Below are 25,759 nucleotides of genomic sequence, written 5' to 3'. Positions count from 1 at the left end.
CGGATTTTGTCTAAACTGAAAGGAGGGAGCATTGAAGAAAACGTAGGTTTGGGAGAGGAAAGCAGGTTTGACAGGCTACTAAAAATCAGGATACTTACGTGTTTTGGAGGCATTAGAAACAGATTCATTCCCTATCCCTTTACCCAATAACTCCATTTCTGTTGTTACACAGTATGGAAATTATCCAAAAGGAAAAAAAAATGTACAAAGATACTCAGTTATGCCATTTACAATAGTAAAAAAAAGTGGAAACAATGCAATAGTTCAATATTTGGGGCATGGGTAACTAAATTGGCATATTAAACCTTTGGATTTTTAGAATTAATAGTACTTTATGCACCTGGTAGTGGTGGCTCACACCTGTAATCCCAACACTTTGGGAGGCCAAGGCAGGAGGATCACTTGAGCCTAGGAGTTTGAGACCATTGTGGGCAACATAGCAAGAACCTGTCTCTACAAAAAATACAAAAATTAGCTGGGTGTGGTGGCACATGCCTGTAGTCCCAGCTACTTGGAAGGCTGAGGCAGGAGGATCACTGGAGCCCAGGAGGTCGAGGCTGCAGGTGAGCTATGATGATGCCATTGCACTCCAGCCTGGTTGATAGAGTGAGACTTGTCTCCAAAAAAAGAAAAATAAAGTACCCTATGTGGACCTGATGACACATGGAAATGTGCATATGAAATACATTATGGCTGGATGTAGTGGTTCACACCTATAATCCCAGCACTTTGGGAGAATGACATGGGAGGATCACTTGAGCCTAGGAGTTCAAGACCAGCTTGCGCCACACAGTGAAATGCCTTCTTTACAAAAATTTAAAAAATTAGGCTGGGCGCGGTGGCTCAAGCCTGTAATCCCAGCACTTTGGGAGGCCGAGACGGGCGGATCACGAAGTCAGGAGATAGAGACCATCCTGGCTAACATGGTGAAACCCCGTCTCTACAAAAAAAAAATACAAAAAACTAGCCGGGCAAGGTGGCGGGCGCCTGTAGTCCCGGCTACTCGGGAGGCTGAGGCAGGAGAATGGCGTAAACCCGGGAGGCGGAGCTTGCAGTGAGCTGAGATCCGGCCACTGCACTCCAGCCTGGGCAACACAGCGAGACTCCGTCTCAAAAAAAAAAAAAAAAAAATTAGCCAGGTGTGGCTGGTTGTGGTGGCTCACGCCTGTAATCCCAACACTTTGGGAAGCTGAGGTGGGTGGATCACTTGAGGTCAGGAGCTCAAGGCCAGCCTGGCCAACATGGTGAAACCCTGTCTCTACTAAAAATACAAAAATTTGCCGGGCATGGTGGTGGATGCCTGTAACCCCAGCTACACAGGAGGCTGAGGCAGGAGAATCGCTTGAACCCAGGAAGCCGAGGTTGCAGTGAGCCAAGACCATGCCTCTGCACTCCAGCCTGGGCAACAGAGTGAGACTCTGCCTCAAAAAAATAAACAAAAACAAAAATTAGCCAGGTGTGGTTGCATGTGCCTGTAGTCCCAGCTACTTAGGAGGTCAGGGTGGGAGGATTGCTTGAGCCTAGGAGGTCCAGGCTGCAGTGAGCCATGATTGCACCACTGTACTCCAGCCTGGCTGATGAAATGAGGCGCTCTCTCAGAAAAAGAAAAGAAAAGAAAAAGAAGGAAAAGAAAGAAAAGAAGGAAGGAAGGAGAAAGAAAAAGAAATGTTTTTAATGAAACCTGAAACCCCAAATGATATATACACAATGACCACAAATACAGATATTTTAATGTACAATAACATAGATTAGAACAGAAAATTTGTAGAGGAATAAACTTATGAGTGTGTTGTTTATCTGTTTCTTTATTTTTGTGAAAGATAAAGGTGGTATATGCTATATATCTGCTTGCAAATCAACAAGTCAGCCAAGACTCTTCAGTGTTGTTAAAATACAAACACTGTCTTTTTAATTCCTACCTGGTAAATGATGGAGGTCAGGGATGCACTTATTACCACAGCACCATCTTTCAGGGCTTTTACTATATGGTAAGATCCATTCACAGTAGTTAGTTGCTCTTCAAAGTACTCCTTAGGAAAGTCGTGTGTAATCCTGAGATTCTGAAAATCAGCCCCACAGTAACACAAACCTGAAGATAGTTCTTTCCCTGAAGCCATCTTAATCCCAAAGCATCTATAAAACTGTAGCTATGCATTCATGGAATAAAGAGATGAAAACAAAACTTTTGCTCTCCCTCATGGAAATTATAAGTTGGGGAGATATAATTTTAAAATCGTACTAGTTTTTGAAAGATCTATCAACGGCAAGCATGGGGAATAGCAAGAGTCAAAGCTTACGCAAATTTTAGCGTAATTTTTAACATTTTATACATTTACAGTTCTCAGGATAAAATAAGGACTCTAGAAAGTGAGTACAATACTTCACATCTGATATTCATATTACTACTCTCACCACCACAAAACTCTGGTAACCATCTCTGATGTGAAGTTGTAAAATGAGGACACCCTCCAAAGTGTTATCACTGGCACTCATTTCAACTCTTTTCTATACTTCTGACCAAATTATATCTTTTACTTCTGATTTAGCATTCCTCAAGAACAGAACTAGCTGGGCATTGTTGCTTACGCCTTTAATCCCAGCTGAGGCGGGAGGATTGCTTGAGCCCAGAAGTTGGAGGCTGCAGTGAGCTATGATCACACCACTATACTCCAGTCTGGGTGACAGAGCGAGACTGTGTCTCTTTAAAAAAAAAAAAAAAAAAAAAAGAGGCTGGGCGCGGTGGCTCAAGCCTGTAATCCCAGCACTTTGGGAGGCCGAGATGGGCGGATCATGAGGTCAGGAGATCGAGACCATCCTGGCTAACATGGTGAAACCCCGTCTCTACTAAAAAAATACAAAAAACTAGCCGGGCGAGGTGGCAGGTGCCTGTAGTCCCAGCTACTCGGGAGGCGGAGGCAGGAGAATGGCGTAAACCCAGGAGATGGAGCTTGCAGTGAGCTGAGATCTGGCCACTGCACTCCAGCCTGGGCGACAGAGCACGACTCCGTCTCAAAAAAAAAAAAAAAGAAGAAGAAGAAGAAGAACAGAATTAATGATAACAATAAATTAGCCACTTGCTTTTCCAAAGGTAAAAATCTAGAATCAAAGAAAAAAAGAGGGCTTTCTAGCCAGGAAGATGGCCCACTCCATACCTTATGTATCTTATCCCTACAAGAAGCTCAGAAAAATAAAAAAGACTGACTCACATCTGAAATATAGACCTTTGTGCCGCTTTTATCAAAGACGTCTACTGTAATGACATACACCTGTCCCACCTCTAGACTCCATCGGTTTCCAGGTTGGACAGTGAAACCTATACACAAATCAAGAAACAAAAATATTAGAAGAGGCTAACATTTTTCTACAATGAATTTAAAAATATAATCTTTATAAAGCTGTTCAAACAGCAAAATGTACTAATAGATGGAGATTATTTCCAAAGTAGGTTCTTTTTTTTTTTTTTCTTTCTGAGACAGATTCTTGCTTTGTCACCCAGGCTGGAGTGCAGTGACGATCTTGGCTCACTGCAACCTCCACCTCCTGGGTTCAACTGATGGTTGTGCCTCAGCCTCCCAAGTAACTGGGATTATAGGTGTGTGTCACCATGCTCAGCTAATTTTTGTATTTTTAGTAGAGATGAGGTTTTGCCATGTTGGCCAGGCTTGTCTCAAACTCCTGTCCTCAACAGATCTGCCAGCTTCAGCCTCCCAAAGTGCTGGAATTACAGGCCTGAGCCACTGTGACTGGTCTAAAGTAGATTTTTTTGTTGTTGTTTTTTGAAACAGGGTCTTACTGTCACAAGATGCTGGAGTACAGTGGTGTGATCATGACTCACTGCAGCCTCAACCTCCTGGGCTCAGGCGATCCTTCCACCTTAGTCTTCTGAGTAGGTGGGACTAGGCTTAGAATACTGAGCCTGGGTAATTCTTCTATTTATAGTAGAGACAGGGTTTCACCATGTTGCCCCATACTGGTCTCAAACTCCTCGACTCAAGCGATGTGCCAGCCTCAGTCTCCCAAAGTGCTGGAATTAGACATGAACCACTGCATCCAGCTCTCCAAAGTAGATCTTTTAGTTCCTTCTCTCAAATTGTATAAGGCTTGGCCTGGTGGCTCACGCCTGTAATCCTAGCGCTTTGGGAGGCCAAGGAAAGAGAATTGCTTGAGCCCAGGAGTTTGAGACCAGCCTGGGCAACACGGCAAGATCCCATCTCTACAAAAAAATTAAAAATTAGCTGAGCGTGGTGGCTTGCAGCTATAGTTCCATTACTCAGGAGGCTGACGTGGAAGGATCATTTGACCCCAGGAATTGGAGGCTACGGTGGGCTGTGATTATACCCACTGCATTCCAGCCTGGGCAACAGAGCCAGACACTGTCTCAGACAAAAAAGAAAAAATTGTATAATAATTTAGGGTTCCAAAAATCCTGGTTTAATTTAGCTCATCTCAGGTATAAAGAAACACTTTAGGCTGGGCATGGTGGTTCACACCTGTAATCCTGGCACTTTGGGAGGCTGAGGAGAGCAGATCGCTTGAGCTCAGGAGTTTGAGACCAGCCTGGGCAATGTGGCAAAATCCCATCTTTACAGAAAACAAAAATTAGTAAGGCATAGTGGCACACCTGTAGTCCCAGCTACTTGGGATGCTAAGGTGTGAAGATTGCTTGAGCCCAAGAGGCAGAGGTTGCAGTCAGCCAAGATCATGCCACTGCATTCCAGCCTGGGTGACAGCGCAAGACCTTGTCTCAAACAAAAACAAACACAAACGAAAAAAAGAAACACTTTCACTTATATCTGTAGACAAGAAGAAACCATACTTTCAGCTCATTCCTAATGTGTCAGGCAATATTTCAGCTTCTTTCAGTCAGATTCATTGTTTCATGTGGCCTATGAGCATTAAGATTCTTTTTTCCTTGTATAAAGTTTCTTTCCTAACCTCAAAATTGTATTATATGGATTTTCATATTTTTTTCACAATCTTTCTCAACGTGCTTCACTCTTGTGATAGCATTTAATCAGAACAATTTGATAAAATATGTCAAAGTAAGGTTGAATTTGAAATTAAGTCCCAGAATGAAAGTTGAAAGTTGAAGAAATGCTATAGTTTTTAATGCACTCATTTTAGTGAAATCATTTAAACTATCCACCTTTCTGAAAAGTATGATCTAAAGTACCTAAAAATCCAGGTTCTACAACATATATGGTGCAATTTGGGAGTCCAGACACAGATCGCACATGAACATCTTAATTTTTGCTTAAGGAAATCATGTGAGCCAGAGTTGGGTGAAAAGGTGAGGTACCAAAGGAGAAAAACAAACAAACAAACAAATGTACAAATGAAAACAAACAAAAGTCCTATATTTTATTATCCTTTGGAAAGTCAAAACTTAACTGTGTATACTTCTGCAAAAAGTCTGAGGGACTCTTAGTCATCTTATGAGTCAGATATTCTTGAATTTCAAATTTGAGGAAGAAAGGGAGAAAAAAGATCATGCTTTGTGCTTTTAATATTAATGTAGCTGCAGACCTCTTTCTCCAAATAAATACCTACATAGGAGCCCAGTATGGAAGCAGGACGAAGTGGCTCCATTCTGGAGGAAGAGACCTTCTGACTGAAAGGTGAACAGTGTTGATGGAGGCAGAGGCAGAGGCATGACTTGCCATCCAGCAACATGCCTAGAACTCCACAGACAGTTTCAAAATTACTAGTTGATTTTCTGTTATCTGCAGTAAATGTTTAATACCAAAATGTTCTCTGCTTGCCATCAAAGATACTTCTGGGTCACTTATACCTCATTCTACCACTACCATTTCAGATAATCCTGGCAGAAATATAAATTTATTACATTATCAGTCTATATAGAATCTAATTAAGACTATGCTTTGTTCTCAAAAATATACTACATCCAAAAGCTAAGAATAAATTACTTCCGCTCTGGGAAACACATAACTGGCCAGGCACAGTGGCTCATGCCTGTAATTCCAGCACTTTGGGAGGTCAAGGCAGGGCTTTGGATCACTTGAGGTCAGGAGTTCAAGACCAGCCTGGCCAACATGGTGAAACCTCATCTCTACTAAAAACACAAAAATAAGCAGGTGTGGTGGTACACTCCTGTAATCTCAGCTACTCGGGAGGCTGAGGCAGAAGAACCACTTGAACCTGGGAGGCAGAGGTTGCAATGAGCTGAGATGGCACCACTGCACTCCAGCCTGGGCAACAGCAAGACTCCATCTCAAAAAAAAAAAAAAAAAAAAAAAAAAAAAAAAAAAAAAGGCCAGGCATGGTGGCTCACGCCTGTAATCCCAGCACTTTGGGAGGTCGAGGGGGCAGATCATGAGGTCAGGAGTTCGAGACCAGCCTGGCCAACACGGTGAAACCCTGTCTCTACTAAAAATACAAAAATTAGCTGAGCGTGGTGGCAGGCGCCTGTAATCCCAGCTGCTCAGGAGGCTGAGACAGGAGAATCGCTTGAACTCAGGAAGCAGAGATTGCAGTGAGCCAAGATCGCACCACTGCACTCCAGCCTGGGTGACAGAGCGAGACTCCATCTCAAAAAAAAACAAGAAAGAAAGAAATACATAACTGACATGGCTAAACAGAAAACACTCAATCTGAAATATACTAATATAGACCAGGCACAGTAGCCCATGCCTATAATCCCAACACTTTGGAAGGCTGAGATGAGAGGATTGCTTGAGCCCAGGAATTCAAGACCTGCCTGGACAACATAGTGAGACCCCAACTCTAAAATAATTTTAAAATTGGCCAGGCGCGATGGCTCACGCCTGTAGTCCCAGCACTTTGGGAGGCTGAGGTGGGTGGATTGCCTGAGGTCAAGAGTTTGAGACCAGCCTGACCAACATGGTGAAACCCTGTCTCTACTAAAAATGCAAAAATTAGCCAGGCATGGTGGCAGGCACCTGTAATCTCAGTTACTCAGGAGGCTGAGGCAGAAGAATTGCTTGAACCCAGGAGGCAGAGGGTGCAGTGAGCTGAGATTGCGCCATTGCACTCTGTCACCGAGGTTAGAGTGCAACGGCATGATCTTGGTTCACCACAACCACTGCCTCCCATGTTCAAGCGATTCTCCTGCCTCAGCCTCCCAAGTAGCTGGGACTATAGGTGTGCACCACCATGCCCGGCTAATTACTGTACTTTTAGTAGAGACAGGGCTTTGCCATGTTGGTCAGGCTGGTCTTGAACTCCTGACCTCAGGTGATCCACCTGCCTCAGCCTCCCAAAGTGTTGGGATTACAGGTGTGAGCTACTGCACCTGGCCCCATCTTTTTTTTTTTTTTTTTTTTTTTTTGAGACAGGGTCTCACTCTGTCACCCAGGCTGAGTGCAGTGGTACAATCACAGCTCACTGCAGCCCCTCTAACTCCTGGACTCAAGCGATTCTCCTACCTTCAGGCCTCTGAGTAGCTAGGACTATAGGCCTGCACCACCACATCTGGCTAACCTTTTACTTTTTGTAGAGACAGGGGTCTCACTATGTTGCCTAGACTGGTCTTAAACTCCTGGACTCAAGCAATTCTCCTGTCTCAGCCTCTCAAAGTGCTGGGATTACATGCATGAGCCACTGTGCCCGGCCTAAAGCAAATCTTCTAAATACTTTATGGGTAACTCTGTGCCAAACTTAGGTTTAGTTCTGATATGTACTTTACTATAATATTCATAAAATATAAGAGCTAGAAGGAAAGTCAGAAATAATAATATTCCCTTCATTTACCAAATGAGGAAACATCTCAACATATCTCTAAAACAACTCATTCTTCTGATATCAGAATAAGATCTAAGCCTTCCATCTGCATTCCAAATCTCATTTTCTGTTGCCTCTCAGAAAACACATGCTCCATCAACTGGCTCTCTTTTCTCCCTTATCTCTGCCATCTTTCTCTGTTTAATTAAGAGAATGTTCAAGGTTTTCCGATCTTAAAAAAAAAAAAGGCCGGGCGCGGTGGCTCAAGCCTGTAATCCCAGTACTTTGGGAGGCCGAGGCGGGCGGATCACGAGGTCAGGAGATCGAGACCATCCTGGCTAACCCAGTGAAACCCCGTCTCTACTAAAAAAATACAAAAAACTAGCCGGGCGAGGTAGTGGGCGCCTGTAGTCCCAGCTACTCGGGAGGCTGAGGCAGGAGAATGGCGTGAACCCGGGAGGCAGAGCTTGCAGTGAGCTGAGATCCGGCCACTGCACTCCAGCCCCGGCAACAGAGCGAGACTCCGTCTCAAAAAAAAAAAAATAAATAAATAAATAAAAATAAATTAAAAAAAAAAAGTATTCCTTGTGTCTTTTTCAAACTTCCACTTTGTTTTTGTCCTTGTGAAAGTCAAGCTGTTTTTACTGACAAAGTGACCCAAGACCTCCTAGTTACTACAACCTTTCAGTCTTTATCTTGACATCACTACCAGATTTGACCTGTTGAACAATCTTCTCCTCTTTGTAAATTCCTAATTTGGTTATCAGGAAACTCCTCTCTCTGATTTTTCTTTCTTTTTTTTTTTTTTTTATTTAGTTGAGACTCAGTTTCACTCTCTCGCCCAGGCTGGAGTGCACTGGTGCCATCTCGGCTCACTGCAACTTCTGCCTCCCAGGTTCACGTGATTCTCCTGCCTCAGGAGTTCCTCCTGAGTAGCTGGGATTACAGCGTGCACCACCACACTCTGCTGATTTTTATATTATTAGTAGAGATGGGGTTTCTCCATGTTGACCAGGCTGGTCTCGAACTCCTGACCAGTGTGATTCACCTGCCTCAGCCTCCCAAAGTGCTGGGATTACAGGCATGAGCCACTGCGCTCATCCTTGGTTTTTCTATAATACTACCTTTTAAGCATTCCTTCAGATCCTCCTTACATGTCCTCTTTTTCCATATGAACCTTAAAAGCCAGCATTACACAATTTTGTCTTTGGCCAAATTCTCTCACTCTATATAATTTCCCTAGGTGATTTTGTCTACAATAGCTCCAACTACCACCTATCTATAAACTAACTTTCAAATATCTATCTGGATCCTCAATCTTTCTCCTCCAGAGGCATAATGAAAATTTCTGCTTGGATATCTATCCCACAGTTTTGATGTTTTAATTTAACATGTGAAAAACTGAACTCATCATCTTTTTCCTTAAAACTGCTCTTTCTCTTATATTCTCCATCTCCATGAACAGTTCCTCCAGCTATTCTATGCCAGGTGCTGGGACTCATGAATAGTCACCATCCATGTCCTCTAAAAAGATATATAAATAGACAAACACAATGTATTTTAATATTTGATACTTTGGGAAAAAATAACAATATGAACTGAAAATATGGGGGGAAAAAAGAACCTTTAAGTTCACCTGGGAAATTCAGGGAAGTGCCTGACACACAGTTGGGGCTCAATAAATATTGAATAACTTAATTTATTTTGTAGGTATGATTGCATTTGTTGAAAAATGTCCTAGGTACCTTAAAATGACTAAAAAGCAAACAACATTGGATCAATAAGTCTCCTTAATGTGTGTAAGACAAATAATATAGGCAGCTAACTAACACTATTATACAAGAAATACTATATCTCTCAAGCCTGATAGAATTTTTCTGGTGTTAGCAGCTTTTATTGAAGCGGAATAGCAGAAGTACTGTTCCTTTCGGAGCAGGGCTACCCTATAGACAGTGTGCCCAGAGTAGAGACATTCTTATTCAGAGTAAGCCTATTAGGCCCTACCTAATCTGCCCCTCCCCTACTCTGTTACTTCTACTATTTCCTGATTCACTGCACTTTAGCTTCACTGTCTTCCTTACTCTTCTTTAATCATGCCAAATATGTTCCTACTTCAGAACCTTTGCCATTGCTCTTTCCTTTCCCTAGAAGTCTTTCACCAATTATCCACATGGCTTATTGTGCCAGTGTCGCCTCATCAGAGAGGACTTCTCTAATTATGCTAGGTAAAGACTGGGTGTGGTGGATCACACGGGTAATTCAAGCACTTTCGGAGGTTCATTTAAGGCCAGGAGATCATCCAGCCTACTCAGCCTAGCAAGACCTCATCTCTACAAAAAAAGACACAATTAGTATGGCATGGTGGTGTGTGCCTATAGTCCCAGCTACTCAGAAGGCTGAGGTGGGAGGATTGCTCAAGGCTACTGTGAGTTATGATCATGCCTCTGCACTCTAACCTGTGCATCAGAGTGAGACCCTATCTCTAAAAAAAAAAAAAAAATCTGGCTGGGTGTGGTGGCTCATGCCTGGAATCCTAGCACTTTGGGAGGCCAAGGCAGGTGAATTGCTTGAGTCCAGGAGTTCAAGAGCAGTGTGGGCAACATGGCGAGACCTCGTGTCTACAAAAAATATATAAAAATTAGCTGGGCATGGTGGCAAGTGCCTGTGGTCCCAGCTACTTGGGAGGCTGAGCTGCGAGGATCACTTGAGCCTGGGAGTTTACAGGTTGCAGTGAGCCAAGATTGCACCACTGCACTCCAGCCTGGGCAACAGACTGAGACCCTGTCTCTACAAAAATAATAATTTTTTGGCCAGGCACAGTGGCTCACCCTGTAATCCCAGCACTGTGGAAGGCCGAGGTGGGTGGATCATCTGAGGTGAGGAGTTCGAGACCAGCCTGGCCAACATGATGAAATCCCGTTTCTACTAAAAATACAAAAATTATCCAGGCGTGGTGGCGTGCGCCTGTAATCCCAGCTGCTCAGGAGGCTGAGGCGGGAGAATAACTTAAACTCAGGAGGCAAAGGCAGGAGTGAGCAGAGATCGCGCCACTGCACTCCAGCTTGGGCAACAAGAGCGAAACTCTGTCTCAAAAAATAATAATAATAATAGTAATAATTTAAAAATCTAACTATGCTGGACAAAATGGCAGTTTGTATACCCAGAGCTTAGAACAATGTTGAGCATATAGTATAAATATAATAGATATTTTCTCAATGAATTTCTTTCAGATTCAAATATTCAAAAAAATTTCCAAATAAAGCACTGAGAGATGGAGTCCAAATCATGTTTCAACTTTCTGAGAATTTAAATCTTCATTCTCTTCTGTTTTCATTGACTATTACAGGTCTCTGTGTACCTTTCTTTGTTCAATCCTTGCATAGCAGGTTTAGTGAATTTTTAAAAATTGCTCTCAACACAATTTTTAAAATATTAAACATCTACTGCAGACAATAGCATATTTTCTCAATTATCATGTACAAATAAGAAAGAACAAATTAAATAAAATTCTCACATGTTCTTCCAAACTCCGTTTTCCCCATTCCCCTAATTACAGTTTTTTTATTTCCCTAATTACAATTTGATTGAGGTTGCAAATAAGCACTGAAGTTAGTAGATCCCAAGTTCTAACTATACTCCTTTTCTCTACTTACTCTGTTAGAAATTATCACAGCAATAACTTATAATTCTTTGTTAAAAATAAAACCTATAGGGGCCGGGCGCGGTGGCTCAAGCCTGTAATCCCAGCACTTTGGGAGGCCGAGACGGGCGGATCACGAGGTCAGGAGATCGAGACCATCCTGGCTAACACGGTGAAACCCCATCTCTACTAAAAAATACAAAAAAAATAACTAGCTGGGCGAGGTGGCGGGCGCCTGTAGTCCCAGCTACATGGGAGGCTGAGGCAGGAGAATGGCGTAAACCCAGGAGGCGGAGCTTGCAGTGAGCTGAGATCCGGCCACTGCACTCCAGCCCCGGTGACAGAGCAAGACTCCGTCTCAAAAAAATAAAATAAAAAAATAAAACCTATAGGAAAACACTGTAGTAGTACTATAATCATTCTTAAATTATTTTACCAAAGAACATGTCTAGCATGCTCAAGGAGTGTAGACTGGCAGCTAAAACTTGAACAAAAGGATACTTTTATGGACAAAGACAAGATTAGTCTGGCCCAGTCGTGAGGCAGTCACCATGGCTGTTTTGTCATCCAGTAAAGCCACTTTCTCAGAATGAGACCCATTAAGTGCAACTCTATGGTCTTGCAATTCCAGTATATAATGTTCCAGGGGAAATTTCACCTCTGTAAGACATGAAAGATACATAAATGTAATGACAGCAGCCATTCCAGTAGATAATGATGTATTCTTGATCATAAAGGAGTGAACAGGAAGCAGACATAAAATGAGTATGATCTGCCTTTAATGTTTTTCCTGCTACGATGAATTTCTACATGTAACCATTTGTGTGGAGTTTATGAGTTAAAATATATTGTTGGAGGCTCGGTGTGGTGGCTCCGCCTGTAATCCTAGCACTCTGGGAGGCCAAGGCGGGCGGATCACCTGAGGTTAGGAGTTCGAGACCAGCCTGGCCAACATGGTGAAACCCTGTCTCTACTAAAAATACAAAAAATTAGCTGGGCATAGTGGCGGACTCCTGTAATCCCAGCTACTTGGGAGGCTGAGGCAGGAGAATCACTTGAACCTGGGAGGCAGAGGTTGCAGTGAGCCGAGATTGTGCCACTGCACTCCAGCCTAGGCAACAGAGTGAGACTCCATCTCAAAAAAAAAAAAAAAAAAGAAAGCTCAACGTAACTTTTATTATCAATAGAATATTAAGCTTTCAGTCGAGAATTGAGTTTCTCAAGAAACAACTTTTGCAAAGATCATTGCAATGATGATTCAAGTCCCTTCTGATAAAGTGTCTTCACTTGCCCTTCAAAAGCTAGTAAAGCTTTTGTTGTTTTATTTATTTAGTTATTTTTAGAGATGAGGTCTCAGCTTGACACAGTAGCTCACGCCTATAATCTCAGCCCTTTGAGAGGGAGGCCAAAGTGGGAGAATCACTTGGGACAAGGAGTTCAAGACCAGCCTGGGTAACATAATGAGATCCGATCTCTAACCAAAAAAAAAAAAAAAAAAAAAAGAGGCTGGGCGCGATGGCTCTTGCCTATAATCCTGGCACTTTGGGAGGCTGAGGCAGATGGATCACAAGGCCAGGAGTTCAAGACCAGCCTGGCCAGCATGGTGAAACCCTGTCTCTACTAAAAATACAAAAGATTAGCTGGGCATGGTGACACACACCTGTAATCCCAGTTACTCGGGAGGCTGAGGCAGGAGAATTGCTTGAACCCAGAGGTGGAGGTTGCAGTGAGCCGAGATCATGCCACCGCACTCCAGCCTGGGTGACAGAGCGAGACTCCATCTAAAAAAAAAAAAAAAAAAAAGAGCTGGATATGGTGGCAGGAACCTGTAGTTCCAACTATTCAGGAGGCTGAGGTGGGAGGATCACTTGAGCACAGGAGTCCAAGGTTGCAATGAGCCATGATCATGCCGCTGTACTACAACCTGGGCAACAGAGTGAGACCCCCATCTCAAAAATAAAAAATAAAATAATAAAATGAAAAAGGTATGGGGATCTTGCTCTGTTGCCTAGGCTGTCTCCAACTCCTGGCCTCAAGCAATCTTCCTGCCTCAGCTTCCAGAGTAGCTGGAATTACAAGTGAGAGCCACCATACCTGGCTAGTTTTTGTTTTAATAGAGAATTCAGATGCCTACTGGCACTGAAGCTAAGCAGCCTAACTCTGCTATTAATATGTTCAACATACGGGGCTATTTCTGTCTAATATTAGTTAAGTACAGCAATTAATACTTTACCACAAAATCTAAAAACCCAAGTATTTTTCACATATAATGTGAAGCTGCTGATCTTGTCAGCAGAAAAGATTTGGGAAATGTGAGTCATAGGAGAAAAAATAAATCACCTTACCTGTCATTCTCCCTTGAACCATTTTTGCAACTTGGTATTTAATATATGTTCCTACTAAGAGATAAATATCATGGGATGGTATAAGAAATATATTCTCCAAAACAAGCAGACGTATTAATGCTGCTGCCACTTTCTAAAAGAGGGAGAGGAAAAAAAAAGTTTCCATGGACGGAATCCTCACAGTAGTCTTTCTTGTTAAACGCTTACTTCTTTTAAATTTCTTTTAAAATTTTTTATAAATATTTTTTTAAAAAGCTTTCCTAATCACAAGTCATAATTTCAGCTAGCCTTAAAAAGTGATCATGAATCTTAATACCTAATTAACTTTCTAAGGTACTCAGACTTAGAACAGAAAAGTCTTCTAAAAGAGAAAAAGTAGATAAAAAGGTATGTATGCTGAAATGAGAAAAGGTAAGACTCAATTGTAGAACACAGAAATTCTTTTAGCCAACCTCCAATTAACTGACTTGCCAGATTAAGTTACTTTCCACTCTCTGTTGAACACATTGATTTTTATGAAGATTTACCCAATGCAAGGTTGGTAGGCTTTTCTAGGAGGTCCACACACTCAGGTTCTTGCCATTGAATTAAATGCTTACCAAAAGACATTTGTTTTTTCCCAAACCTGTTTATGCAAGTTGTGCTTGTAATTATAATCACATTTAAAACAAAAACTATAGATGTGAAAAGAGAACTGTTGTTTCTATTAAAAATTTAAATGTTTCAAAAAAAGTTAAAGGCAAGCTGCTAATATGTACTTATCAATTAGGTATAAGTGAGAAATGTAAATTATTAGGGAAAATCCTTTAAAATATAAATTTCTGCACTCAAATTCTTCCTGCATCTAAATTTTCACTTGACTAGAAATTAGGGCCGGGCGCAGTGGCTCACACCTGTAATCCTAGCACTTTGGGAGACCGAGACAGGTGGATCACTTGAGGCCAGAAGTTTGAAACCAGCCTGGCCATCATGGTGAAACCTGTCTCTACTAAACATACAAAAACTAGTTGGGCATGGTGACACACACCTGTAATCCCAGATATTCGGGAGGCTGAGGCACAAGAATCACTTGAACCCTCCCCACCCCAAAAAAGGAAGAAATTAGAAACTGTAATTTATGGGAGAAAGTGTATATAGATTTCAAATCAGTGAACCCATGGTCAAAGAAAGGCCTTGCACCTACATCAAGGATTGGTGAATAAAATGTTAGTTATATATTTTAAGAGAAAATGCCAGTCACATTTGTAATTGTAATCAGGCAATAAAATGTTTAAGATAATTTTTTAATGCTTTCCTACTTCAAATAACTTTTTCAATTAAATGACCAACTGTTGGCCCAAATCACGTCAGACTAGAGGGCTTCTACTATAGATAAACATAAAAAACTATATTTTCCATAGGCAAGACTATTAGATGAAAAATTTACAGCACTGGCCAGTTGTGCTGGCTCACGCCTGTAATCCCAGCACTTTAGGAGGCTGGGGCAGGCAGACTGCTTGAGCTTAGAAGTTTGAGACCAGCCTGGGCAACGTGGTGAAACTCTGTCTCTCCAAAAAAAAAAAAAAAAAAAACACACACACAAACCAAAACCAAAACCAAAACCAAAAAACAGGGCGTGGTAGTGCATTCCTGTAGTACCTGGGCAACAGAGCAAGACCCTATCTTAAAAAAAAAAAGTAAGGAAAATTTATAGCACAAACTTTTTACCTTATAGAATGGTTCATGAATTCGAACTTTTACAACAGCAGCACCAGTTCTAATCCCAGACACTAAAATCACATCTCCTTGTTTCTCCTCTTTTTCCATCTCAGCTATATACATTGGGGGAGCATATTCTGCTTCAGAGTATTTAAGAATCCTAAAGACATAAAATAAAATGTGTTTCTAGCAGAATTCAACGAAGTGTTCTTCCAAAAGTCCCTAAGAGACTTTAAACATAGTTTCTTCAATGTCTGTAGAATGTAAAACACTTTTGGCTGGGCATGGTAGCTCACGCCTGTAATCCCAGCACTTTGGGAGGCCATGGCGGGCACATCATTTGAGGTCAGGAATTTGAGACCAGCCAGGCCAACATGGCAAAACTTCGTCTCTACTAAAAATACAAAACTTAGCTGGGCATGGTGGCACGCGCCTGAAATTCCAGCTACTTGGGAGGCTGAGACAGAAGAATCACTTGAACCCAGGAGATGGAGGTTGCAGTGAGCCAAGATCACACCACTGCACTCCAGCCTGGGTGACACAGCAAGACTCTGTCAAAAAAAAGGAAGGAAAGAAGGAAGGAAGGGAGGGAGGGAGGGAGGGAAGGAAGGAAGGAAAGAAGGAGACCAGGTGCAGTGGCTCACGCCTATAATCCCAGCACTTTGGGAGGCCGAGGCGGGTAGGTCACTTGAGGTCAGGAGTTTGAGACCACCCTGGCCAATATAGCGAAACCCCATCTCTACTAAAAATACAAAAATTAGCCAGGTGTGGTGGCAGGCACCTGTAGTCCCAGTTACTTGGGAGACTGAGGCAGGAGAATCGCCTGAACCTAGGAGGTGGAGGTTGCAGTGAGCTGAGATCGTGTCACTGCACTCCAGCCTGGGTGACAGAGCAAGACTCCATCTCAAAAAAAAAAAAAAAAAAAAGAAAAGGGAAAAAAAGGCCGGGCACGGTGGCTCACGCCTGTAATCCCAGCACTTTGGGAGGCCAAAGCGGGCAGATCACGAGGTCAGCAGATCAAGACCATCCTGGCTAACATGGTGAAACCCCATTCTCTACTAAAAATACCAAAAAAAAAAAGAAAAAAAAATTAGCCAGGTGTGGTGGTGGGCCCCTGTAGTCCTAGCTACTCGGGAGGCTGAGACAGGAGAATGGTGTGAACCCGGGAGACAGACGTTGCAGTGAGCCGAGATCATGCCACTGCACTCCAGCCTGGGCGACAGAGCGAGACTCTATCTCGAAAGAAAAAAAAAAAAAAAAAGAAAAAAGAAAGGTATTCATGAGCCTCTGGCTAAAATTGTGGTGGGAGTAAAACTTGGATCTGAGATCTTCTCCTTGGTACTGAAGACAAAATTTCTTTTTTTTTTTTTTGAGACGGAGTCTGGCTCTGTCGCCCAGGCTGGGGCGCAGTGGCCGGATCTCAGCTCACTGCAAACTCCGCCTCCCAGGTTCACGCCATTCTCCTGCCTCAGCCTCCCGAGTAGCTGGGACTACAGGCGCCCGCCACCTCGCCCGGCTAGTTTTTTGTATTTTTTTTTTTTTTTTTAGTACAGACGAGGTTTCACCGTGTTAGCCAGGATGATCTCGATCTCCTGACCTCGTGATCCACCCGTCTCGGCCTCCCAAAGTGCTGGGATTACAGGCTTGAGCGACCGTGCCCGGCCCTGAAGACAAAATTTCATACTATCATCCTTCTCCCTCTACTTCAGCATGTGCAGGTAACTTGAATAAAAAGAACTGCCAGAAGATACACCTGGCTCAAATAATTGTGTAGTACTTAGCCCATGAACTCCTCCATAATAACTCAGATTAATTGATCATAAAGATACCTACATCTATGTCATATTTCATTCTATCAAAGACATTTCCCTTAGTAATTTATCAGTTTCAAAAAAGTGAAGACAGTAAGATCATCAAAGTCCACAAAAATGGTTGCTTGTTCAGCATGCCACTTAATGGCAGCTGTCTTCTTCATAGTCAGGTGATTTATGTTTGGTTTCAAGTTTACCTAATTTTGCTGGACAGTTCTTCTCTGGCTGACTCGTTGTCCTGGGCAATGCTCCACTCAAACATCATCCCTGCCAAACTACTAAAAGTATTTCCTGTACAGCAAGCCAAAAGCAGACAAGATAGGATCACATATTTAAAAATATTCAGGTATTTACAACAAGAAAGGGAACCCTAACTAGAAAATTACTTTGAGGCCTCCTTCATTAAGAAATAGAAAGCACTATCATTAATGAATTAAAACATATATATGAGAAAGTTCCCAACACAAACAGTAAATGATGTTGCTGCACAAGCTGTCTGAAAGTAAAGAGGACTCAAGCTGATGAACTCCTGGCTGACAATAATTATGCCATGCTCCTTCTGTTCTTTTCTACATAAAGGCCACCTCATGGCTGACAAGGCACCCTTAATCCTGGTCCCCTCCGCACAAATTTTTGTAAAAATTTTCCAGGCCAGGTGCAATGGCTTGTACCTGTAATCCCAACACTTTGGGAGGCCAAGGCAGAAGGATCGCTGGAACCCAGGAGTTTGAGACCAACCTGGGCAACATAGTGACACCTGGTCTGTAAAATAAAAACTTAGCCAGGAATGGTGGCCTGCACCTGTAGTCCTAGCTACTCAGGAGGTGGAGATGGGAGGATTGCTTGAGTCTGGCAGGTCAAGGCTACAGTGAGCCATGCTTGTGTCATTGCACTCCAGCCTGAGCAACAGACTCTGTATCCAAAAGAAAAAAAAACCTTCCAGAATAGTTCATTTTTCAAATTAAAAAAACAAATCACTCAAATAATTTGCAAAGAAAGTGGCAATACAGGCTGGGCGTGGTGGCTCAAGCCTGTAATCCCAGAACTTTGGGAGGCCAAGACGGGCGGATCACGAGGTCAGGAGATCGAGACCACCCTGGCTAACATGGTGAAACCCCATCTTTACTAAAAAATACAAAAAAACTACCCGGGCAAGGTGACAGGCGCCTGTAGTCCCAGCTACTCAGGAGGCTGAGGCAGGAGAATGGCGTAAACCTGGGAGGCGGAGCTTGCAGTGAGCTGAGATCCAGCCACTGCACTCCAGCCTGGGCAACAGAGCGAGACTCCATCTCAAAAAAAAAAAAAAAAAAAGTGGCAATACATTATAATTTTTTTTTTAATCAACCATGGGAAACTTGGCCTCACAGGATACTTCAACCTCGGCCTCCCAAAGTGCTAGAATTATAAGCATGAGTCACCATGTCCCACTTAAATTTTTTTTTTTTACCACCTAAATGTTTTTAATACCACATTATAGAATTAATATAGTATATAGTATTAAAAGCATTAAAGATTAGATCAAGATTGTAACTTTTTACAGATTTCCATTTAATTCTCCTGATCTATAGAAAGTGGATTGATCAAACAGAGCTAGCAATAAATTCCAAAAAATGTTCTTAATTGTTGATGTAGGGGCCATCAGCAGAAGCTCAGTAATAGATTGGATATCTAAGAAAAGTTCTGAGGCCGGCGTTGTGGCTCACGCCTGTAATCCCAACACTTTGGGAGGCTGAGGCGGGCAGATCACTTGAGGGCAGGAGTTCGAGACCAGCCTGGTCAACATGGTGAAACCCATCTCCATTAAAAATACAAACATTAACGAGCATGGTGGCGCGCGCCTGTATTCCCAGCTACTCGGGAGGCTGAGGCACAAGAATCTCCTGAACCCGGAGGGCAGAGGTTAAAGTGAGCCATGGTCACACCACTATACTCAAGCCTAGGCAACAGAGCGAGACTCCATCTCAAAAAAAAAGAAAATGGCCAGGTGTGGTGGTTCACGCCTGTAATCCCAGCACTTTGGGAGGCTGAGGTGGGTGGAGCACCTGAGGTCAGGAGTTTGAGACCAGCTTGACCAACATGGTAAAACCCCGTCTCTACCAAAAATACAAAATTAGCCTGGAGTGGTGGCGCAGGCCTGTAATCCCAGCTACCCAGGAAGCTGAAGCAGGAGAAATGCTTGAACTCGGGAGGCAGAGGTTGCAGTGAGCCAAGATCATGCTGTTGCACTCCAGCCTGGGCAACAAGAGCAAAACTCCGTCCCCAACACGCCAAAAAAAAAAGAAACGAAAAGTTCTCAGATAACTAACAATAGCAGGAATATTTTATAAAAATGTGTAGCTAATACATTAAATTATACTCAGAATTATTATTCATCTATATGAGCTCCAAATGAGAAAATAGATATTATTTCTAATCTACTTTTGTCACTCAAGTTTTTGTTTCCAAGTGCTAAACATAAAGGGATATTACTTTATTTTAGGTAATTTTGTTGAATCCTCTGAAGTTCTTTACCTTCAGCATCCAATGCCCTCACCATCAGTTCCAGTGGCGAATCATCTACATAAAGTTCCCGGGCCCGAGATACAATTTCAATGCTGTTTATCACATCAACCTTAACGTCACAGCGTAGCTCATGGTCAGTCACTACAATGAACCCAAAAACTGAGTATTTAATTCAATAGGTCATGAATCTATTAAATGCCTCAAATACTCAAAACTGCATTCTAAAGATTATGAAAAAGAAAGACTATGACAGCTGCTTTTACCTATGGAAGAAAATAGCATAATAACAAGATATATAAGAGCCTTTCTTTATAACAAGAGGCACTAGACCAGAGATTCCAAAACACTGATCTATGATGATGTTTTTACACATCCATGGAAAAATGAGAAAAATAAAAATTTCAACCTTTTTCTCCAAATTCTTCAAGATCCTGATAACAAATAAAAATTTCAAAATAGCGAATAATAGGCTGGGCACAGTGGCTCATGCCTGTAATCCCAGCACTTTGGGAGGCCAAGGCGGTTGGATCACGAGGTCAGGAGATCAAGACCATCCTGGCTAACATGGTGAAACCCCGTCTCTACTAAAAATACAAAAAAATTATCCTGGCGAGGTGGCGGGCACCTGTAGCCCCAGCTACTCGGGAGGCTGAGGCAGGAGAAGGGCATGAACCCAGGAGACAGAGGTTGCAGTGAGTTGAGATCATGCCACTGCCCTCCAGCCAGAGCGAGATTCTGTCTACAAAAAAAAAAAAAACCTAAACATTGAAAAAAAAACAAAGGAGAATGTTAATCAGATAATACAGGTAAATGCCCCTCAACAAGGGCTAAGGTACACTAAAATATGCTTATTTCAGGAAATGGTATGCTTCCTTTCAAAGAAATATTAAAAATTGAATTACTCATCCTGAAACTACTTTTTTTTTTTGAGACAGAGTCTCACTCTGTCGCCCAGGCTGGAGTGCAGTGGCACCATCTCAGCTCACTGCAAGCTCCGCCTCCCAGGTTCATGCCATTCTCCTGGCTCAGCCTCCTGAGTAGCTGGGACTACAGGTGCCCACCACCACGCCCGGCTAGTTTTTTGTATTTTTAGTAGATATGGGGTTTCACCGAGTTAGCCAGGATGATCTCGATCTCCTGACTTTGTGATTTGCCCACCTCGGCCTCCCAAAGTGCTGGGATTACAGGCGTGAGCCACTGTGCGCGACCAAAACTACTTTATATAGACAATAGAATTGAACAAATAAGTAAATACATCATAGGTAATGAAAATCAGTTTTCTCCCTGTCAGAGACAGAAGTTAAAATAAGCAAGGTGGGAAGGCTAGAATAAGCCCTAAGGTCCAAGATTAGAATTGAAGATATCAGTATGAGCTCATGTTTATTTTAGTATCTATGCAGATATCTATCTATAAGTGTAGATATATGTATATACATGAGTTAGCATATATACATGTATTCCCTAGTTATGTGTGCTGAGAGGGCCTAGAAGCAGTGGATACACCAGTAGCAACAAGCACACTGGCACCCAGATCTTGGTTTCTAAATATAATTCTTGTTGTTGTTGAGATGGAGTCTTGCTACATTACCCAGGCTAGTCTAGAACACCTGACCTCAAGCGATCCTCCTACCTCAGCCTCCCAAACTGCTGAGATTACAGGCACTAAATATAATTCTTTAATATAAAGAACCAGGACTCCTTGAAGAAATGGCTAAGATGACCCTGGCCCATCTCATAGAACTGAAAAGTAAGAAAGTACAATCAATCAATCAGTCACAAAAATTAAAGAAAAGGTAAGGGCAAGTCCAAAGGACATAGGAGCCAACCTGAAAGAGCCCCCAATGGCCAAAGCTGGAAAAACTGGAATAGCAGAATAAATTATAATACTGAAATATAGGCCCAAAATTAAATAAATACTCATGAACCCATACTGACATATATAATTGAATAAATTAACTGGGAAGAAGCTATTTGTAAGATGTAGGACATCTTTCTTTCAGAAGAATACTAGTTAATAAGTATAGAAGATATGAGGGAAATCCCTTGAGCCCAGGAGTTCAAGATCAGCCTGGGCAACATAGTGAGACCTCCTCATGTCTACAAATAATAAAAAGAATCTAGCCAGGTGTGGTGGCACACATCTATAGTCCCAGCTACTTGGGAGGCTGAGGTGGAAGAATCGCTTGAGCCTGGGTGGTCAAAGTTGCAGTGAGCTGAGTCCATGCCACTGCAAGAGCAAGATCCCATCTCAAAAAAAAAAAAAAAAAAAAAAAGAACAACACAGTACTATGATTCCTAAGATTCGTGAATAAACACTAAAATCAGTGGGCAAAGCTTCAAGGAGAAACAGGATACATCAAAGTATCTTCATCAAATATTTATTAGTTATTGTAGTGGTTAATACATGTGCACAAATTCTTTGGCACTCCTCCTTCCAAGAGGCAAAGGTTAATTCTCCTTCCTGTATTTTTGTTTTGTTTTTTTAAAAACAGGGTCTCACTCTGTCACCCAGGCTGGAGATCAGTGGCACAATCATCGCTCACTGCAGCCTTGAACTCCTGGGCTCAAGTGATCCTCCCACCTCAGCCTCCTGAGTGGTTGGGATTATAGGCGCATGCCACCGCACCTGGCTAATTTTTAATTTTTTGTAGAGACAGGGTCTCACTTTGTTGTCCAGGCCAATCCCCCTTCCTTTAAATTGTAGGCTAGGCTTCATGGCCACTTTTAATGAACAGCATATACGAAGGCGAAAATGGTAACTTTACAGTGGAGAAACCTGACAGATACCACCTTAACCAAGTGATCAAGGTTACCACCACCAGTGATAAATCATGCTGATATCATGAATCCCCTGAAATAATGCAATGGGAAGGGCTCTTCAATTCCGTGGGTTTTTTCCCTCAAAATCCATAACCCCAGGCTAATCATGAGAAAACATTAGACAAACCCAAATTGAGAAACATTCTATATACAACATCTGACCAGTACTCTTTTTTTTTTTTTTTTCCTTAAACAAGGTCTCTGGAGTGCAGCAGTTCAATCGTGGCTCGCTGCAGCCTCAAACTCCTGGATTCAAGCAATCCTCCAGCCTTGGCCTCCTGAGTAGCTGGGTTTACAGGCACGTACCATCATGCCTGGCTAATTTTTTCTTTTTTTTTTTTTAGTAGAGACTTGGTCTTGCTAATGTTGCCCAGGCTCGTCTTGAACTCCTGGGCTCAAGTGTTCCTCCTGCTTCAGCCTCTCAAAGTGCTGGGATTACAGGCCTCCTGAGCTAGTGCCCTCAGCCCAACACTGTTTTTTGTTTTTGTTTTTGTTTTTGTTTTAGACAAAGCTTCTCTCTGTCGCAGTGTAGTGGTGCAATCCGGCTCACTGCAACCTCTGTCTCGGGTTCAGGGGTTCAAGCAATCCTTGTGCCTCAGCCTCCAGAGTAAGTGGGATTACAGGCACACACCACCATGCCTGGCTAATTTTTTGTATTTTTAGTAGAGATGGGGTTTTACCATGTTGGCAAGCCTGGTCTCAAACTCCTGACCTCATGATCCGCCTGCCTCGGCCTCCCAAAGTGCTGGGATTACAGAGGTGAGCCATGCCAGGCCACCCAATACTCGTTAAATGTCAAGGCCGGGCACGGTGGCTCACACCCGTAATCCCAGCACTCTGGGGGGCCGAGGTGGGTGGATCACTAGGTCAGGAGTTCGAGACCAGCCCAGCCAACATGGCCAACATGGTGAAACCCCGTCTCTACTAAAAATACAAAAAATTAGCTGGGTATGGTGGCACACGCCTGTAATCCCAGCTACTCAGGAGGTTGAGGCAGGAGAATCGCTTGAACCCGGGAGATAGAGGTTGCAGTGAGCCGAGATTGCACCATTGCACTCTAGCCTGGGAAACAGGGCAAGACTGTGTCTCAGAAAAAAACAAAAAAAAAGCATCAAAAGTGACTGAAAGGCTGAACATGGTGACACCCCATCTTTACAAAAATTAGCTGGGCAAGGTATTGTGTGCCTGCAGTCCCAGCTACTAGGGAGGTTGAGGTGGGCAGATCACTTGAAACCTGGAAGCAAAGGTTGCAGTGAGCCCCGATAGTGCCAGTGCACTCCAGCCTGGGTGACAGAGACAGACTCTGTCTCAAGAGAAAATTGACTGAGAAACTCACAGATTGGAGGAGACAAAGGAAACATGACAACTTAGTTTAGCGATGTGGTGTCTTTCATTGAATCCTAGAGAAGATTAGTGAAACATTAGGGCAAACTGGGTAAAGGGTATATGGGAACTTTCTGTATTATCTTTACATCTCTTTTGTAAATCTAAAATCATTTTTAAATTTAAAAGTTTTAAAATTCAGTTAGCCTTCTACTTGATTAACATTTAACTGACAAACAGAACCCCAAGTTAAAAAACTTAAAGACGAAGACATGGGGTCTGTGAACAAAAAACAACAAGGTAAGTTGAAATCTCACAGGATCTGCTGGTAGAATTACCACTAAGGAAGTGTTCCAGGAAGGCAAAGGAAGGAAGGAAGGAAGGGAGGGAGGCTAAGTTTAGGTAATCCATAACTTGATAATCAGGCACTGGATAATCTAGCACTTGTCAAATGAGAAATTAAAGCCCCCTTTTCAGTAGAGAAATGTGTAGCACAATGGCAAACAGAAGCAGCTGTGACCTTACATAAAAATATAAAAAGCCTTGTGCACACAATGCTTACTCATCTGACTACTTCAACAGCAGAAAACTTTTCTTTTTCTTTTTTTTTTCCTGAGAAGTAGTTTCGCTCTTGTCGCCCAGGCTGGAGTGCAGTGATGCCATTTTGGCTCACTGCAACCTCCACCTCCCAGGCTGAAGCGATTCTCCTGCCTCAGCCTCCCAAGTAGCTGGAATTATAGGCGCCCACCACCACACCCAGCTAATTTTTGCATTTTTAGTAGAGACGGGGTTTCACCATGTTGCGCAGGCTGGTCTCGACCTCTTGACCTCAGGTGATCCACCCGCCTTGGCCTCCCAAAGTGCTGGGATTACAGGCATGAGCCACTGCGCCCAGCCTAGAAAACTTTTCAATACAAGGTCATTGGCCATAAAGAAAACAAATGCCCAGTACAATGGCCCACGCCTATAAGCTCAACACTTTGGGAAGCTGAAGCAGGATTGCTTGAGCCCAAGAGTTCAAGACCAGCCTGAGCAACCCCACCACCATATCCCTACAAAAAATAAAAAAAATTAGCCAGGCCTGGTGGTGCCCCCCGTAGTCCCAGCTACTCCAGAGGCTGAAGTAGGGGAATCACTCGAGCCCAGGAGGTCATGGCTGCAATGAGCCACGTTTGTGCCACTGAACTCCAGCCTGGGCGACAGTGAAACCCTGTCCCAAAAAATAAAAATAAATAATAAATAAATGGAATTACTTTGGATGATTTACAAGTAAATTTAGAATGATTAGGAGAAATACCAAACATTTAACTTTTAAAGTGAAGAGAATACAACTTTATTAAATAATATAACATATTTTTATTTACAGCTCCACATTACTTCAGGTATACTTCAGTTGTCCAGACCTTTTCTTCATCTGCCCTGTGAGCTTTTTCACCTAAAATTATGCTCTCAGCTGGGTGTGGTGGCTCATGGCTGTAATCCCAGCACTTTGAAAGGCCCAGGTGGGTGGATTGCTTAGGTCCAAGAGTTTGAGACCAGCCTAGGCAACATGGTGAAACCCCCACCTCTACAAAAAGTTAGTGGGGCAAGGCTGAGTGTGGTGGCTCACACCTGTAATCCCAGCACTTTGGGAGGCTGAGGTGGGCGGATCACCTGAGGTTGGGAGTTCGAGATGAGCCTGATCAACATGGAGAAACCTCGTCTCTACTAAAAATACAAAATTAGCTGGGAGTGGTGGCACATGTCTGTAATCCCAGCTACTCGGGAGGCTGAGGCAGGAGAATCACTTGAACCCAGGAGGCAGAGGCTGCAGTGAGCCGAGATGGTGCCATTGTACTCCAGCCTGGGCAACAAAAGTGAAACTCCATCAAAAAAAAGAAAAGAAAAGAAAAGAAAGAAAATCCTGCCTAATACTCTTC

The 25,759-nt window shown here is 42.8% G+C and overlaps 1 protein-coding gene across 2 annotated transcripts in view; it reads right to left on the bottom strand.

Moving 5' to 3' along the window:
• The window catches only part of NUP210L (nucleoporin 210 like), a 166,393-nt gene that overhangs the window by 137,352 nt on the left and 3,282 nt on the right, over positions 1–25,759 (bottom strand). For both annotated transcript variants that reach the window (XM_010364729.2, XM_010364730.2), the window contains exons 3-10: positions 19,707–19,838; positions 17,393–17,486; positions 15,394–15,544; positions 13,687–13,819; positions 11,843–12,001; positions 5,174–5,242; positions 3,207–3,313; positions 1,920–2,060 (exon numbers count right to left, since the gene is read on the bottom strand). In XM_010364729.2, coding sequence (XP_010363031.1) covers positions 1,920–2,060; positions 3,207–3,313; positions 5,174–5,242; positions 11,843–12,001; positions 13,687–13,819; positions 15,394–15,544; positions 17,393–17,486; positions 19,707–19,838 — 986 coding nt within the window. The remainder of the gene's footprint in view (positions 1–1,919; positions 2,061–3,206; positions 3,314–5,173; positions 5,243–11,842; positions 12,002–13,686; positions 13,820–15,393; positions 15,545–17,392; positions 17,487–19,706; positions 19,839–25,759) is intronic.

Source organism: Rhinopithecus roxellana, chromosome 8, assembly GCF_007565055.1.
Source record: "Rhinopithecus roxellana isolate Shanxi Qingling chromosome 8, ASM756505v1, whole genome shotgun sequence".
Lineage (NCBI taxonomy): Eukaryota > Metazoa > Chordata > Mammalia > Primates > Cercopithecidae > Rhinopithecus > Rhinopithecus roxellana.
The sequence above is the reverse complement of the archived record's forward strand: the minus strand, read 5'-3'. Positions and strand labels throughout refer to the sequence as shown.